Source organism: Engystomops pustulosus, chromosome 8, assembly GCF_040894005.1.
Source record: "Engystomops pustulosus chromosome 8, aEngPut4.maternal, whole genome shotgun sequence".
In the NCBI taxonomy this organism is placed as follows: Eukaryota; Metazoa; Chordata; class Amphibia; order Anura; family Leptodactylidae; genus Engystomops; species Engystomops pustulosus.
The window spans coordinates 113,480,391-113,497,563 of record NC_092418.1 but is presented as its reverse complement, the minus strand read 5'-3'; the positions used below and the strand labels follow the sequence as shown (position 1 = coordinate 113,497,563).

General features: G+C 48.0%; 1 protein-coding gene across 2 annotated transcripts in view; it reads left to right on the top strand.

Moving 5' to 3' along the window:
* The window catches only part of ACMSD (aminocarboxymuconate semialdehyde decarboxylase), a 59,550-nt gene that overhangs the window by 21,913 nt on the left and 20,464 nt on the right, over window positions 1–17,173 (top strand). For both annotated transcript variants that reach the window (XM_072120330.1, XM_072120329.1), the window contains 5 exons: window positions 9,279–9,375; window positions 10,994–11,043; window positions 11,120–11,356; window positions 11,651–11,744; window positions 12,281–12,376. In XM_072120330.1, coding sequence (XP_071976431.1) covers window positions 9,279–9,375; window positions 10,994–11,043; window positions 11,120–11,356; window positions 11,651–11,744; window positions 12,281–12,376 — 574 coding nt within the window. The remainder of the gene's footprint in view (window positions 1–9,278; window positions 9,376–10,993; window positions 11,044–11,119; window positions 11,357–11,650; window positions 11,745–12,280; window positions 12,377–17,173) is intronic.

Below are 17,173 nucleotides of genomic sequence, written 5' to 3'. Positions count from 1 at the left end.
GAATAGTGAGTGCAGCTCTGGAGTATAATACAGGATGTAACTCAGGATCAGTACAGGATAAGTAATGTCATGTATGTACACAGTGACTGCACCAGCAGCAGAATAGTGAGTGCAGCTCTGGAGTATAATACAGGATGTAACTCAGGATCAGTACAGGATAAGTAATGTCATGTATGTACACAGTGACTGCACCAGCAGCAGAATAGTGAGTGCAGCTCTGGAGTATAATACAGGATGTAACTCAGGATCAGTACAGGATAAGTAATGTCATGTATGTACACAGTGACTGCACCAGCAGCAGAATAGTGAGTGCAGCTCTGGAGTATAATACAGGATGTAACTCAGGATCAGTACAGGATAAGTAATGTCATGTATGTACACAGTGACTGCACCAGCAGCAGAATAGTGAGTGCAGCTCTGGAGTATAATACAGGATGTAACTCAGGATCAGTACAGGATAAGTAATGTCATGTATGTACACAGTGACTGCACCAGCAGCAGAATAGTGAGTGCAGCTCTGGGGTATAATACAGGATGTAACTCAGGATCAGCACAGGATAAGTAATGTCATGTATGTACACAGTGACTGCACCAGCAGCAGAATAGTGAGTGCAGCTCTGGGGTATAATACAGGATGTAACTCAGGATCAGTACAGGATAAGTAATGTCATGTATGTACACAGTGACTGCACCAGCAGCAGAATAGTGAGTGTAGCTCTGGAGTATAATACAGGATGTAACTCAGGATCAGTACAGGATAAGTAATGTCATGTATGTACACAGTGACTGCACCAGCAGCAGGATAGTGAGTGCAGCTGTGGGGTATAATACAGGATGTAACTCAGGATCAGTACAGGATAAGTAATGTCATGTATGTACACAGTGACTGCACCAGCAGCAGAATAGTGAGTGCAGCTCTGGGGTATAATACAGGATGTAACTCGGGATCAGTGCAGGATAAGTAATGTCATGTATGTACACAGTGACTGCACCAGCAGCAGAATAGTGAGTGCAGCTCTGGGGTATAATACAGGATGTAACTCAGGATCAGCACAGGATAAGTAATGTCATGTATGTACACAGTGACTGCACCAGCAGCAGAATAGTGAGTGCAGCTCTGGGGTATAATACAGGATGTAACTCAGGATCAGTACAGGATAAGTAATGTCATGTATGTACACAGTGACTGCACCAGCAGCAGAATAGTGAGTGCAGCTCTGGAGTATAATACAGGATGTAACTCAGGATCAGTACAGGATAAGTAATGTCATGTATGTACACAGTGACTGCACCAGCAGCAGAATAGTGAGTGCAGCTCTGGAGTATAATACAGGATGTAACTCAGGATCAGTACAGGATAAGTAATGTCATGTATGTACACAGTGACTGCACCAGCAGCAGAATAGTGCGTGCAATCTCATTCTGCTGTGTGCTACTGAAGGGTGTGGTTGTGTTCTGCTGAGCTCCTGCACCACCTGGAGCAATCTCTATCCACCCAGGCCTGCTCTCTCCTCCCCAGGGAGGGAGTGGGTTGTCTGGGATGAATCAAGCAGGAAAGTCCCAGGCTCCTGTCTCCCGGACCAGGCCGGCGGGGGGCAGGAGAAGCCAGTTACCGGCCAAAACTGATGGCGTGAGAAGATCTGCCCGGAGCCAAGGACGCAGCGATGTGACCTCGGCTGCCACCCCCAAGACCCAGGGAAGCCGCAAGGTCTCCGGAACACAGAAGATCAAGGCAAGTGACATCAGCCTAAGTGCTCCTCCTGGAAAGCTGGGTGTCTGTGCGGGAAAGCTGGGTGGTTCAGCTGAAAAGCTGGGTGCTCACGGGGGTGTGCAAAAAGCATGGGGTGATCTTAAAGCCCGGGAGTCTGCTACCATCTATGGCTCCCGGATTGCTGAGCACCTCCGTGAGTACGAGGAAGCTGGCAAGGCGCTGTGGAGGCTCCAGGAGGAGATAAGGGAGACCTTGGCCCTAGCGGGGGTGGCTACGCAGAGAAAGAAAAAGTCTGATCTTCTTACCACCATAGACAGACTAAAAGCCGAGGTCACCGCTCTGCAGGAGAAGCGACATCTAATCCGCGAGCACAGCGGTCCGTTTCGTGAAAAATTGGAGAATGACGCCCGGTTTGAGGAGATGCGCCTGGAGCAGCTGAGAAAGCTGAAGGGGCTTCAGGTCCAGGCGGATGATGGCGATGATGAGGAGGATGAGGAAGACCTGCCGTGTCCGTCTAGTGGCCTGCACCAACACCAGCAGGCCTCGCACGACAGGCTGCCTGCGGAGCAAGCGCCATTACCATCAGGCTGCGACTCTGCCAACCTGGAGGAGGAAAGTGATGACAGCGGCCAGGGGGGGGCGCTAATGGCTCAGATCCGTCAGCTTGAGTCCCCAGTTCACCTCCAGAACTTTTCTTTCGGCGATGATATCCCAGATGACGACCAAAAGAGAAAGAAGAGAGCCAGGAAGACCAAGGCGTCTCAGGAGGTGAATCTGGTGTTTCGTCCCCTCCCTGTTCCCTCCGGGCGGGCAGCAGTGTCAGCCTGTCGTGTAGGCCCCGTTACCCAGCCCAGCACGAATCCTGCAGTGGACTCGGTGCCAGGGTGCGGGGAGATTGCAAAGCCACGTTCCATCATGGCGCAGAGCACCAGCCTTGTTTGTAGTAGCAAGGATGGTGCAGGGAAGGCATCGGCCGAAAGGCCGGACAGTGAGGGCGATCCAGCAGGTCCTGGTACTGTGCGCTGCCCCCTAGTGGGAGGGGGGGGTGGCCCAGTGCCAGGGGCAGTGGCGGTGGCTCCTGTGGCCCTTAGCGCTGTTGCTTGCTCTGGTGAGCAGCGGCAGCGTGATGGGGCTGCTGGGGCTTGTAGTGCGGCGCCTCCCAAACATCCCGTGCAGCCTGCAGAGAAAAGCGCAGGAAAAGTATTATTCTGTATTGGTGCATCAAACTCTGAAGACATAAAAGGGGCAAAAAAACTGTCTGCAGTCTGTAAGGACAAGAGGCCTCTACCACCAATCGAGCAGCGATGCTCAAACATCATAAAAACTGCTGGACAACAAGGGGTTAATGCCAATGAGGCAGAGGGCACAAATAAGATCGGGGTTGGAGCTGCCTCTTCTCAGGCTGTATCAGCTATGGAGGTGGCTCTACCCCCAGTGCCCAGTGACGCCGAGGCAACCCCAGGTCCTCCTGGCCCAGCTGGTGTGAGTGATGCAAGGAAGCGAGGCAGTATTGTACATAGTGTGGTGAATGTTGGGGTGGTGAATGGCGCTGAGGGGGATCCTGGTGTGAGTGCTGGACCATCTGCACCCCCAGTGGTGGCCGCTCCCATAAGGAGCTATGCGAGTGTCACCGCTGGGGCAAGTGGGGTTAACTCCTTGTCTCCTGGCTCTGGGAACAGCGTTTTGCAAAGGCGTCTTCTGGAGGCTCTCAGGAGAGGGGAAAAGTCAATCGCTGTAGAGGGGAGAGAGGTTGATCTGTCCTTCTGGACAGAGAGGCATGGCCTGGCAGCCTTCCAAGAGAAAAGGGGGGGAGAGACTGTATGGTCTTTACCCACAACTGGGCCCGGAGCTGCCCGTAGGAATGTGGTTCGTCTTCGCTGGAGGGGCAGTGACGCATGCCCACCCAGGTCAAGGGTGGTGGAGCTCCTCCTGAAGATGAACTTCAGGGCTAGTGACATCTTTGCCCTGATACATCCTTATGGCACTCCGGAGTTCGATGTCAGCTTTGTCCGGCCGGAGGGCTTAGAGCTCTTCTGGTCGAATTATGAGCTGGCAAAGAACGAGCCCGCATGGCGAGACTTTGCTGTGCAAGCAGTGTCTCGCCAAAACACAGTCAAGAAAGTGACCGTTTTGACCCGTAACGAGTCACTTTCTTGCATGGACATCATGACTTGGCTAAGTCGTTATGGTGAGGTTGTACAGGTACCTCAGAAAAACCGCGATGAATTTGGCATTTGGTCTGGAGCCTGGACCTTCATGATGAAGTTGAAGTGTTCAGGCGGCACAGTCGCCCACATTCCCTCTTCAGCCTTTCTTGGGCGAGACAGAATCCTGATTTTCTACCAGGGGCAGCCGAAGGTCTGTCACAGGTGCGGTGACCCCACACACTTTAGCGCCAGCTGCCAAGTGCAGAAGTGCGCTTTGTGTGGTGGGCTAGGTCATCTCGCTGCATCCTGTAAGGACATTAGGTGTAACCTGTGTGGTGAGCTCGGTCACCCTTTCAGCCGTTGTCCTCGCTCCTTTGCCAATGCGGTTGTGACCCCAGTGGAGGAGAGCCATGAGGTTGCTTCTGCTGGGGAAGGTACCAGCAGAGGTGGAGGAGCTGAGGGGCCTGTGAAGAAAAGCAAGAATAAGTCACCTTCTCAGTTGAGGCGGCTTGAAGCTAGACAAAAAGGGAGAGAACTGGGGAAGCCTCAGGTTCCTGGGGTGACCCTTGGTCCTTCCTCAGAGGCTGGTCATGCTACTGAGGCCCTGAGGGATGATGAGTTGGATGAGGAGGTCAGGAGGATGGAGCGCGAGAAAGGTGCCATGTCCTCCACGTCCTCCCATTATGAGAGTATGGATGAGGATAACAGGATTTGGCTAGAAAATAAGCGCAAGCAGAAAAAGAAAAAACGCGGCCTATCTAAGGTACCTAAGGAAGGGAAAACTTCCTCCCCTCTGGTTGAGCTTTCCAACCGGTTCCTCACCCTCGATGAGATCGCCTCCTCGGGAAGAGAGGCTGAGGGTGGGGTTCTGGAGGTGGCGGCGGAGCAGCCTGCAGGGGGCGCCGAGTCTCTATCCTCTGGGGAAGCTGGGTCCTCAGAGTGGGAGACTGACTCAGAGTCAGGAGACAAGGACGAAGGAGAGGGTGGTCCGGGTGGGTCCTTGGGGGCCAGTAATAATATGGACACCACAATCTCATTAAAGAGAAGCTGCCCCAATTCTGAAGGGAAAAGGGATCATCCTCAGAGGACAGTAGAGGGAAGGGAGGCAGTAAGAAAAAAGCCGTCTAACTCAATCACTCATGATGGCGGCACCCACTCCGTTGACGCTGGCGTCCATTAATGTCGCCAGCATTAAGTCTGATGCGGCTAGATTTGCGGCCTTTGATTTTCTCGGCCGTGTTGAAGCCGACATTTTATTTTTGCAGGAGACCAGGCTGCCAGATTTGGCGGCCGTGTTTAAAGCTAAGAGGGAATGGAGACACGGGCCTTCCTATTGGTCTCTTGCGGCCGAGCCGTATAGCGGAGTGGCGGTCCTTTTTACCGCACCGGTAGAATGCAGACGAGTTATTGAGTTAGAAATGGGGAGGTGCCTGATCCTGGATGTCCTCATGAAGGGACAAGAACTGCGCCTAATTAACATCTATGGTCCCCAGTCCAAGTGGGACAGGAAGTGTCTCTTTATGAGGATTAAGCCCTACCTTTTTACAAGTCGGCAGGTGGTCTTTGGAGGGGACTTCAATGCTGTCACGAGGTCCCAGGATAGGGGAGGTTCCAGAGACAAGCTGACTTATGATAGCGTCGCTCTTAATAGCATAGCTAGTGAGGCTCGCCTGGTGGATGTCCACATCCGGCACACCCCAGGCCACGCGGGGTTCACCTATTATAGGGGTAGCTGCAGGTCTAGAATAGACAGGTTTTATTTAAAGGAGGAAGCCATTTCTTCAGCAGTGTCCGTTGTTGAGGTGGAGTTCTCCGACCACTGTCTAATTTTGTTTTCTCTGAATGTTACAGAGACCCCCCGGATGGGAAGAGGCTACTGGAAGCTCAATTTGTCTCTCCTGGAAGAAGCGGAGATAAGACAATCCTTTGAGGACTTTCTTCAGAGCCAGGTACCATTGCTGGGCCTTTGTAGCAGTAAGGCAGAGTGGTGGGAGATGCTCAAGAAAAGGGTGGCGAGATTCTTCCGCCAGCTCTCGAGCCTCAGGAGCCTGGACAGGTACCGCCTGTATCAGGGCCTGAGGAGGAAACTCGAGCATCTCGTCTCGACTGGAGGTAGTCGTGAGGACATCTCCAGAGTGAAATCCTTGCTGAAGAGGTGTCAGTACGATAGACACGCATCTTTGGTTTTTGAGAGGGATTACGGGAAATACCGCTCGCCCGACCCTTACAGAAACTGCAAGATGTCAGTGAATGGTAAAGTTGTCACAGGACTGGTTGACAGTACGGGATCCCTGAAAAGGTCCAGATCAGGGATTCTGGAGGTCGTCAGATCCTTCTACTCGCACCTCTTGGGCAGGAAGGATCTAGATCGGGATGTGATGTCGGCTTTCCTGGCTGAAACTGTCCCTGAGCCAGGAGTAGACCCCTCTCTTGATGTTTTGACAGAGATGATCAGGGAAGAGGAAGTCAGCCGGGCGATTGAAGGGCTCGCCCTCAAGAAATCGCCAGGTCCGGATGGCTTAACATCTGAGTTCTATAAGACCTTTAAGGACGCCTTGGTTCCCCTCTTGACTGAGGTATTCAATGAGTGTCTTTCCTCGGGCGCTCTGCCGAAGTCAATGAGGAGGTCAGCCCTGATCATTCTGTCAAAGGGTAAGGACCGATCTCGTATTGAGAACTGGCGTCCCATAGCGCTTCTCAATACGGACAGAAAGGTTTTGGCAAAGGTGCTGTTTAATCGGCTGGTGCAGTTTGCGCCCCGGCTCCTTTCGGGGACCCAGCACTGCTCTGTTCCAGGCCGCAGTACATTTAGTGCTGTGCTTTGTGTCCGGGAGGCAGTGGAGCAGGGCAGGGCTGGTAACTGGAAGGGGTACTTGCTGTCCTTGGATCAGGCAAAAGCGTTTGATCGGGTTGACCACGAGTACCTCTGGTCTGTCCTTCTGAGGTATGGCCTGCCGGGGGAGTTTGTCAATTGGCTAAAAGTTTTGTATGCAGGGGCAGAGAGTTTCCCGCTTGTGAACGGTTGGATTGGCCGCTCTTTTGAGGTCGGGTCTGGTGTTCGCCAGGGTTGTCCTCTGAGCCCACTTTTATACGTGTTCGCGATTGACCCATTCCTTAGGAGGGTTGATCGTGGGCCGTTGGTGGGAGTCGGGATGGACCAGGCGGCACCGGAAGCCACTCTAAGGGTGGTAGCGTACGCTGATGATGTCACCGTTTTTGTGTCCTCGAGAGGGGAGGCGCAATGGGTGATGTCAGAGGTTGACCGCTACTCAGAGGCTTCTGGGTCCAAGATCAACCGGGATAAGTGTGAGAGTCTCTGGCTGGGAGAGGGGGATCCAGGCTTTGATCTCCCGGACACTCTTCCAGGGCCCCAAGACTCTGCCAAAGTTCTCGGCATCGAATTTGGCCAGGGGGATTACCCCATGCAAAACTGGGATGGCAGGCTTAAGATCGCCGCCCAGAAGGTGGACCAGTGGAAGGGTTGGTCTTTGACCCTCAGAGAAAGGGTGAACTTGATTAAAACTTACCTGCTCCCGCTGCTGATTTATCTGGGCAGTGTGTGCATGTTGCCAGAACCCCTCTGGACTCGGGTGTACAGTCTGTTCTTCCAGCTGTTATGGGGGAATAGGCTGAACCTAATCAAGAGGGAGGTTACTTACCGCACGAGGAGACAAGGAGGGTTGTGTATGGTCAACCCTGTGGTGTTCCTAGTGAATACCTTTCTTAAGATCAATGTAGCAAACCTCTGGAAAGAGAGGGCTCCTCCGTGGGTATACTCCTGCAGGGGATGGTTTCGGCCTTTCTTCCAGGAATGGGAGACAGGAGGGCGAGTGAAGGATCTCCGTACACCACATGGGCATCTTCCGGCTTACGCTACCCCGGTTCTGAAGGTGATTCGCCGGTGGGGTCTGGGAATGTGGGAGATCAGGACCATGTCGAGGAAACTCCTTGACAAAAGGGTTCTGTTGACCCATTTCCAGAAGCCTCTGGCCCTCAGGGATTGCCCAAGTCGGGATCTTGGGGTGGGTTTAGGTCTTTTGAATTCCATCAGGATCCCCTTGAAGTTTTGGGACTTGACTTGGCGCTGCTTCCATGGAAAGCTGTGTGTGAGGGACAATCTGAAGTGTAGGAGCTCTGAGGAAAGGGGTTGTCCGCGGGAGGAGTGCGGTGGCCTGCTGGAGAGCATGGACCACTTCCTGCTTCAGTGCCCCTTTAACACAGAGGTGTACAACCGGGTGGGCGCTTCCATCCATTGGCCCGGGTTGGCCGGTCTCTCCTATGCGGAGTGGGCCTATGGAGCATTCAGAGGCCTGGGTGGCCGGGACCGATGCACGTTATTCCTAGTTAGTCTAGTGGTCAGGTACCACACGTGGAACGCACGGTGTTTAGTATCGACGCAGCGTAAAATCCTCCCGGTGGATGAGGTGGTTAGGAACATTCTGGGTGACCTGGTGAAGGTGCGCTCTCTGGAGTATGAGAGGCTGGGCACGGGGAGGGCCTCTCTCCTTTGGAGGGGGTTCTCCTTTAGTGTCCCTTAGTCTGTCATCTCCACTCCTGGTGTTGGGCTGAAGCTGACACTGTAGATTTTTGTTTTGTATCTGAGGTTATAGTGATGTAGGGCTTGCAGGCGCCGAACCTGGGCTTTATGTGGTTGGTTTATTATATGTTGATATGTTTAATGTGTTTGTATTTTGTGTACAGTGTGTATTTATGTAGTTATAGTTAATGTGTATATAGCTTGGTTGGTTTTTGGGGTGTTGGTGTTAGGGTGTTAGGTTGGGAGGGGGGTGGACGGGATTTGGACTATACGATCCTGGGCACTGGTCTGGACTATATAGCGCGAACTTTGGACGTTAGACCAGTGTCTGGGTGGCAGGGTGATGGGCGTGGGATTTAGTTAGTTATATTTAATGTTTTTATTTCCTGTTTGTCTTTTTTTTTAGCTGTGTATTCTTTAGTTATTTATGGAAAAAAAAAAAAAAAAAAATTATTATAAAAAATTATATAAAAAAAAAAAAAAATTAGGTGGTGGGATTGGGTGAAGGTTTTGTTTTATAATGCTGATTGTGTGGTGTGTGTGTGGCTGGGCCAGGAGATTTTTGTAAGTCTCTTTTAGTTTGTATTATTGTTATTATTAATTAATTATTATTATTATTATTATTATTATTATTGTTTTGTTTTGCCAGAAGTTATGGCTTGATTTATGTTTATTGTTGTAATGTTTTTCATTTTTCTATATAAAATAAAAGATTTACAGGATGTAACTCAGGTTGTCTATCAGTATCTATTTCAACTAAACATTGAAATCTATTTAAAAAGTGTGTGAACTTTTTACTATTACAGTTTTTACAATTTGCTTTTACATCCTGCAAAAAAATTGCTTCCTTCCTAATACTTTTAACTTTCCTGTTTTTCTTCAGGAGGAGGCAAAAATGATGAAGGATGGAAAACTTTTCAGGGTTGTTCAGTCCAATTGTTGGGATCCAGATGTGCGGTTAAAAGAGATGGATGAGACAGGTAAATCCTCAGTAGTAGTATCTGTAGTGTCTGTAGTATCTGTAGTGTCTGCAGTATCTGTACTATCTGTAGTATCTGTAGTATCTGTAATATCTGTAGTATCTGTACTATCTGTAGTATCTGTAGTATCTGTAGTATCTGTAATATCTGTAATATCTGTAGTATCTGTAGTATCTGTAGTGTCTGCAGTATCTGTACTATCTGTAGTATCTGTAATATCTGTAGTATCTGTAGTATCTGTAGTATCTGTAATATCTGTAATATCTGTAGTATCTGTAGTATCTGTAATATCTGTAGTATCTGTAGTGTCTGTAGTATCTGTAGTGTCTGCAGTATCTGTACTATCTGTAGTATCTGTAGTATCTGTAATATCTGTAGTATCTGTACTATCTGTAGTGTCTGTAGTATCTGTAGTGTCTGCAGTATCTGTACTATCTGTAGTATCTGTAGTAACTGTAATATCGGTAGTATCTGTAGTGTCTGTAGTATCTGTAGTGTCTGCAGTATCTGTAATATCTGTAGTATCTGTAGTATCTGTAATATCTGTAATATCTGTACTATCTGTAGTATCTGTAGTATCTGTAGTATCTGTAGTGTCTGCAGTATCTGTACTATCTGTAGTATCTGTAGTATCTGTAGTGTCTGCAGTATCTGTACTATCTGTAATATCTGTAATATCTGTAGTATCTGTAGTATCTGTAGTATCTGTAGTGTCTGCAGTATCTGTACTATCTGTAGTATCTGTAATATCTGTAGTATCTGTAGTATCTGTAGTATCTGTAATATCTGTAATATCTGTAGTATCTGTAGTATCTGTAATATCTGTAGTATCTGTAGTGTCTGTAGTATCTGTAGTGTCTGCAGTATCTGTACTATCTGTAGTATCTGTAGTATCTGTAATATCTGTAGTATCTGTACTATCTGTAGTGTCTGTAGTATCTGTAGTGTCTGCAGTATCTGTACTATCTGTAGTATCTGTAGTAACTGTAATATCGGTAGTATCTGTAGTGTCTGTAGTATCTGTAGTGTCTGCAGTATCTGTAATATCTGTAGTATCTGTAGTATCTGTAGTATCTGTAATATCTGTAATATCTGTAGTATCTGTAGTATCTGTAATATCTGTAATATCTGTAATATCTGTAGTATCTGTAGTATCTGTAATATCTGTAGTATCTGTAGTGTCTGTAGTATCTGTAGTATCTGTAGTATCTGTATCGGGTTTTTGTGCCAGACGTTGATATTCCCGGAATACCCCTTTAAGATATTCTGTGTATGAATAGTTACATAAGTGGTAACTCAAACAAATGAATTATTGTATATAATTAATATATTAGACATTATATGATGATGATGATGATGATTATTATACAGAATAAGGATGGTGTAGGTATCAGGGGATTGGTGTGATCATATATGATTAGATAGGGGAGGCTTAGTTTACATTGCGGTATCATAGATAGGATGACATGGGGCAGTGGTGGCACAAGTCTCTGGCGGCTGCCAACCTCCCAAAGTGGCAATGCAGAACAGATTTAAATACCACTTACCACTGAAAACGAGTTGTGATTCCATTTCATTCCTTTCTATGGATTAATATTAGACTTCTCACTATCCACAGGAGTGACTGTACAAGCTCTGTCCACTGTCCCTGTAATGTTCAGCTATTGGGTAAGTCCATCGTTTGCAGCCTCTTTCTAATACTTGGCCTCACTCTTACCCTTCTAAGACTCCCATATTTTACCAGGCTAAGCCCCAAGACACCTTAGACCTGTCCCGCTTCCTCAATGATGACTTGGCTGCTGTGGTCAGGAGGCATCCAAAGAGATTTGTTGGGCTTGGAACGTTACCGATGCAGAGTCCGGAGCTGGCGGTACAAGAAATGCACCGTTGTGTAAAAGAATTGGGGTTCCCGGGGGTCCAGATTGGTTCTCATATAAATAAATGGGAACTGGACTCAAAAGAACTTTATCCAGTATACGCAGTAAGTTGTCCTTATAACTAAAAAGTTCTGTTAGATGCTATGGTAAACTTGTCTCTTCCCAGCCTACACCACACATTGTGGTACCTTCTATCTACCACTAGGTGTCACACCTGCTACAGGTTCGCTACATAGAAAGCAACACGTCAGTTTCTGCACATATCAACAGCGACACCTAGTGGCAAAAACTGCTGCTTATCGTGAACTGGAATTCTTCAACTCGTTGACCAATAAATAATGGGCAAAAATTCACAGACTATAATAATCCTGACAAATATATCTATTTATCCATCTTAGGCTGCAGAAGAATTAAATTGTTCATTATTTGTTCACCCCTGGGATATGCAGATGGATGGGCGGATGTCCAGGTATTGGCTCCCCTGGCTGGTGGGTCAGTATTTCACACTATATATCCTTGTTTTTTGGGTTTGTTTTATGTAAAATACGTAAAGAGGTACGAATAACACTTTTCATACTGATGTTAAAGGGAATCTGTCAGCAGGTGCGATTCTACAGACTGCAGCTGGTGTTAGGTGTCCTCACACTGCTGTGCTCTGTGTTCTCTGCAGCTAGTGTTAGGTATTGTCCCAGGAAAGCTGTGTAATCGTACCTTTGTGTAGGTTGTCAGTAGCAGCAGTACAGTGATATATGGGTTGATATTCCAGGATTGTAGCTTCTCCAAGTGCACTGGGGGTGTATCCTCACACTGCTGTGCTCCGTGCTCTTTGCAATCAGTGTTAGGTATTAGCTAATGTGTAAACTTACCATTCTGTATGTTGTTAGTAGCAGAATGACGGTGAAATATGGATTTATTTTCCAGGACTGTAGCTTCTTCAGGTGCATGGGGGCATGTCCTCACACTGCTGTGGCGCTGTTTCTACAAGCAAACTTTATATAATGTCCCATTTCTGTGCCGATTTCTTCTAGGAATGCCGGCCGAGACCACCACTGCCATCTGCTGTATGATAATGGGAGGGATATTTGAAAAGTTTCCAAAATTAAAAGTTTGCTTCGCTCATGGAGGTAGGTCATTCATTTTCTTCTGTAGAACCGGGCCGAGCGGCCTGGACTCCAAGCCATAATAAGAGCGAGGATCCTTGAGTTTGTAAATAGAGGGTATAGCAGACACACGGCCCCCACTCCATCAAATAACTACAAGAACACACTGTACCTCCCACATATTGCAGTGCGGGGGGGGGGGGACTCCGCAAGAGAGATTACATTAAAGGGGAGACTCTGCACGGGACATTATATTAAAGGGGAGGCTCTGCATGGGACATTACATTGAAGGGGAGCTCTAAGGGAATTTTACATTGAAGGGGGGCTCTAAGGGAATATTACATTAAAGAGGGTCTCTAAGGGAATATTACACTAAAGGGGGGCTCTGCTGGGGACATTACATTAAAGGGGGGCTCTGCTGGGGACATTACATTAAAGGGGGGCTCTGCTGGGGACATTACATTAAAGGGGGACTCTGCTGGGGACATTACATTAAAGGGGGGCTCTGCTGAGGACATTACATTAAAGGGGGGCTGTTGTGGATATTACATTAAAGGAAACCTACCACTTGAAGTGGCAGGTATAAGGGGGAACTACCGAGCACCAGCTCAGGGTGAGATCAGGGTGAGCTGGTGCCGGAGCTTAGTTTTGTTAGTGTTTTAAACGGCAGTATCGCGGATTAAAACACTTTTTAAACTTTATGGCCGGAGCTGCTTCTGCGCAGGGAGGTAGGCGTTCGGTGCCCATGCGCGCGACCGTGCCCGTGGCTCTCCTTCACTTCCTATGTAGCCGCGGGCACGGTCGCGCGCATGGATAAGCTCCGGCACCGGCTCACCCTGATCTCACCCTGAGTTGCTGCTCGGTAGTTCCCCCTTATACCCGCCACTTCAAGTGGTAGGTTTCCTTTAAAGGGGGGACTCTGCTGAGGACATTACATTAAAGGGGAGACTCTGTTGAGGACATTACATTAAAGAGGGACTCTGTTGTGGATATTACATTCAAGGGGATCTCTACTGTGGACATTTCATTAAAAGGGGGGATTCTGCGGTGGACATTACTTTAAAGGGGGGCTCCACTGTGGACATTTTATTAAACAGGGGCTCTGCAGTGGACATTTCATTAATGAGTAGCGGCTATATCTTCCTCCCTGGCTTATACGCCAGCCTCAGCTTATCCATATATATTTACAGCATGTATAGTAGCAGGTATATACAGTATGTATAGTAGTAGGTGTATATATACAGCATGTATAGTAGTAGGTGTATATATACAGCATGTATAGTAGTAGGTGTATATATACAGCATGTATAGTAGTAGGTGTATATATACACAGCATGTATAGTAGTAGGTGTATATACACAGCATGTATAGTAGTAGGTGTATATATACAGCATGTATAGTAGTAGGTGTATATATACAGCATGTATAGTAGTAGGTGTATATACACAGCATGTATAGTAGTAGGTGTATATACACAGCATGTATAGTAGTAGGTGTATATACACAGCATGTATAGTAGTAGGTGTATATACACAGCATGTATAGTAGTAGGTGTATATATACAGCATGTATAGTAGTAGGTGTATATATACAGCATGTATAGTAGTAGGTGTATATACACAGCATGTATAGTAGTAGGTGTATATATACAGCATGTATAGTAGTATCTATATATACAGTATGTATAGTAGTAGGTGTATATATGCAGTATGTATAGTAGTATCTATATACAGTATGTATAGTAGTAGGTGTATATATACAGTATGTATAGTAGTATCTATATACAGTATGTATAGTAGTAGGTGTATATATACAGTATGTATAGTAGTAGGTGTATATACAGTATGTATAGTAGTAGGTGTATATACAGTATGTATAGTAGTAGGTATATACAGTATGTACAGTAGTAGGTGTATATATACAGTATGTATAGTAGTAGGTGTATATATACAGTATGTATAGTAGTAGGTGTATATACAGTATGTATAGTAGTAGGTGTATATATACAGTATGTATAGTAGGTATATACAGTATGTACAGTAGTAGGTGTATATATACAGTATGTATAGTAGTAGGTGTATATACAGTATGTATAGTAGTAGGTGTATATATACAGTATGTATAGTAGTAGGTGTATATACAGTATGTATAGTAGTAGGTATTGTGGGAGATTTGGCCCAGTAGAGACCGTGGTAGCGGGGTGCTGTGATGCAGTTCACGACAGTGACACCAAAGTACAGTCCAAAACAGGTCTCGCCTGCCTTTATTTCAGCAGGAACAAAATAAAACAGCCTTCACATTCAGGCATAAAAAAACAAAATAATATCCTACCCGTCAGGGTGCTAACTATACAATGGTTCTCTGACTCACCACTAACAAAAATCACTTGGCTGCTCCAGGCACAGAGGTCAGGGCTGCGTGCTCTCCAGCCTCCTTCCAGAGAGACAACACTTTCAGCTCTGCTGAGCGGCTTTATGTGGGCTGATTGGGCTGTTCCCACCACCTGTGTCCAAGGTGCTGGACAACACAACCTCAGCACTCAGGCCTCGCATAATAGCAAAACCTAGGGGAAACATACCGCCCATCCACAGTTAACCCCTTCAGTGTCTCACATACCCTCCCCCTCCGTTTGACCCTGTGGGGGCGAACACTTTTGGCCATCAGACAGTGGGTACGAGACAGGGCATCGGCATTCCCATGCAGCTTTCCTGCTCGATGTTCCACCGTGAATTTGAAATTCTGCAGCATTAGGAACCACCTTGTGACCCTGGCGTTCCTCTCTTTGGCCTGACTCATCCAGGTGAGGGGAGAGTGATCGGTCACTAGTGTAAACTGCCGCCCTACCAAATAATACCTCAGGGATTCCAGAGCCCATTTGATCGCCAAGCACTCCCTCTCAACTATACTATAGTTCTTCTCAGGGGGTGTGAGCTTGCGGCTCAGGAATGTCACAGGATGTTCCTCCCCCTCCACTACTTGGGACAGGACAGCCCCTAAGCCCACGTCAGAAGCGTCAGTCTGCACAATAAAGGTCTTGGTGAAGTTAGGGGTGATCAGTACCGGTCCCTCGCACAAAACCGTCTTAAGTCGCTGAAACGCCCCCTCAGCCTCTTCACTCCACTTTACCATCACCGCCCTGCTACCCTTGGTCAGGTCAGTCAGGGGTGCCGCTATGGTAGCAAAATCGGGGATAAATCGGCGATAATAGCCCACTATGCCTAGGAAAGCCCTCACTTGCTTCTTGCTCATAGGTCATGGCCACTGCTGGATCGCCTCCACTTTATTTACTTGGGGTTTGATGACACCTCGCCCAATACGGTACCCCAGGTAACGGGCCTCTTCAAGACCAAGTGCACATTTTTGGGGGTTCGCTGTCAACCCTGCTGCCCTCAGGGAGTCTACCACTGCTTGCACCTTGGCCAGATGACTCTCCCAATCGTTACTATAAACTATGATGTTATCCAGGTAGGCCGAGGCATATCTCCGGTGAGGTTTTAGCACGAGATCCATTAACCTCTGGAATGTGGCGGGAGCCCCATGTAGCCCAAAGGGGAGTACCACGTACTGAAAAAGCCCATCAGGAGTAACAAAAGCGGTCTTCTCTTTGGCCCTGTCAGTAAGGGGTACCTGCCAATACCCTTTCGTCAGGTCAAGGGTGGAGAAGGACCTAGCCTGTCCAAGTCGTTCTATCAACTCGTCAACCCTGGGCATGGGATAAGAATCAAATTTGGACACCTCGTTCAACTTCCTAAAGTCATTGCAGAACCGTAGGGAACCATCAGGTTTGGGAATCAACACAACAGGACTCGACCAGTCACTTTTAGACTCCTCGATAACCCCCAGGTCTAACATCTGCCTGACTTCTTCGGATATGGCTAGCCGGCGCGCTTCAGGGACCCGGTAGGGTTTTTGGTGTACCCGGATGTGGGGTTCGGTTATGATGTCATGCTTGATGACTGAAGTACGACCCGGTAACTTAGAGAACACATCCACGTTTCGGAGCACAAACTCCTTCGCTTCCTGAATCTGGGCCCTGGAGAGGGACTCCGAGATCCGTACTTCAGGCACCTTGGCATCGGGTACACCTACCTCCGGTGTCCCCTTCTTGGGGACAGACGCTTTTTCTACTCCCACGGCCATCAGGGACTCTCTTTCCCTCCATGGCTTTAGGAGGTTCACGTGGTATATCTGTTCGGGTTTCCTCCTCCCCGGCTGAGATACCTTGTAGGTTACCTCCCCCACTTTCTCCATGACCTCATATGGTCCTTGCCATTTTGCCAAGAACTTGCTCTCAACGGTGGGCACCAGAACTAGCACTCTGTCGCCTGGGTTAAAGGTCCTGAGTCTGGCTGACCTATTGTAGACCCTAGACTGGGCCTCTTGTGCCCTTGTCATGTGCTCCTTTACAAGGGGCATTACCGCCGCTATGCGGTCCTGCATAAGGGAGACGTGTTCTATCACACTACGGTGGGGGGTCCTCTCCTGTTCCCAGGTCTCCTTGGCTACATCCAAAAGCCCACGTGGGGAACGGCCATATAACAGCTCAAAGGGTGAGAAACCCGTGGAGGACTGGGGAACTTCACGTATGGCAAACATCAAATAGGGCAACAAACAATCCCAGTCCTTCCCATCTTTGCTGACCACCCTCTTTAGCATCCCCTTCAAGGTCTTATTAAACCTCTCGACCAGGCCATCTGTCTGAGGATGATACACAGAGGTGCGGAGCTGTTTAACCTGGAGTAATTTACACATCTCCTTCATTACTCTAGACATGAATGGGGTACCCTGGGCAGTCAAGATTTCCTTGGGGAGGCCTGTACG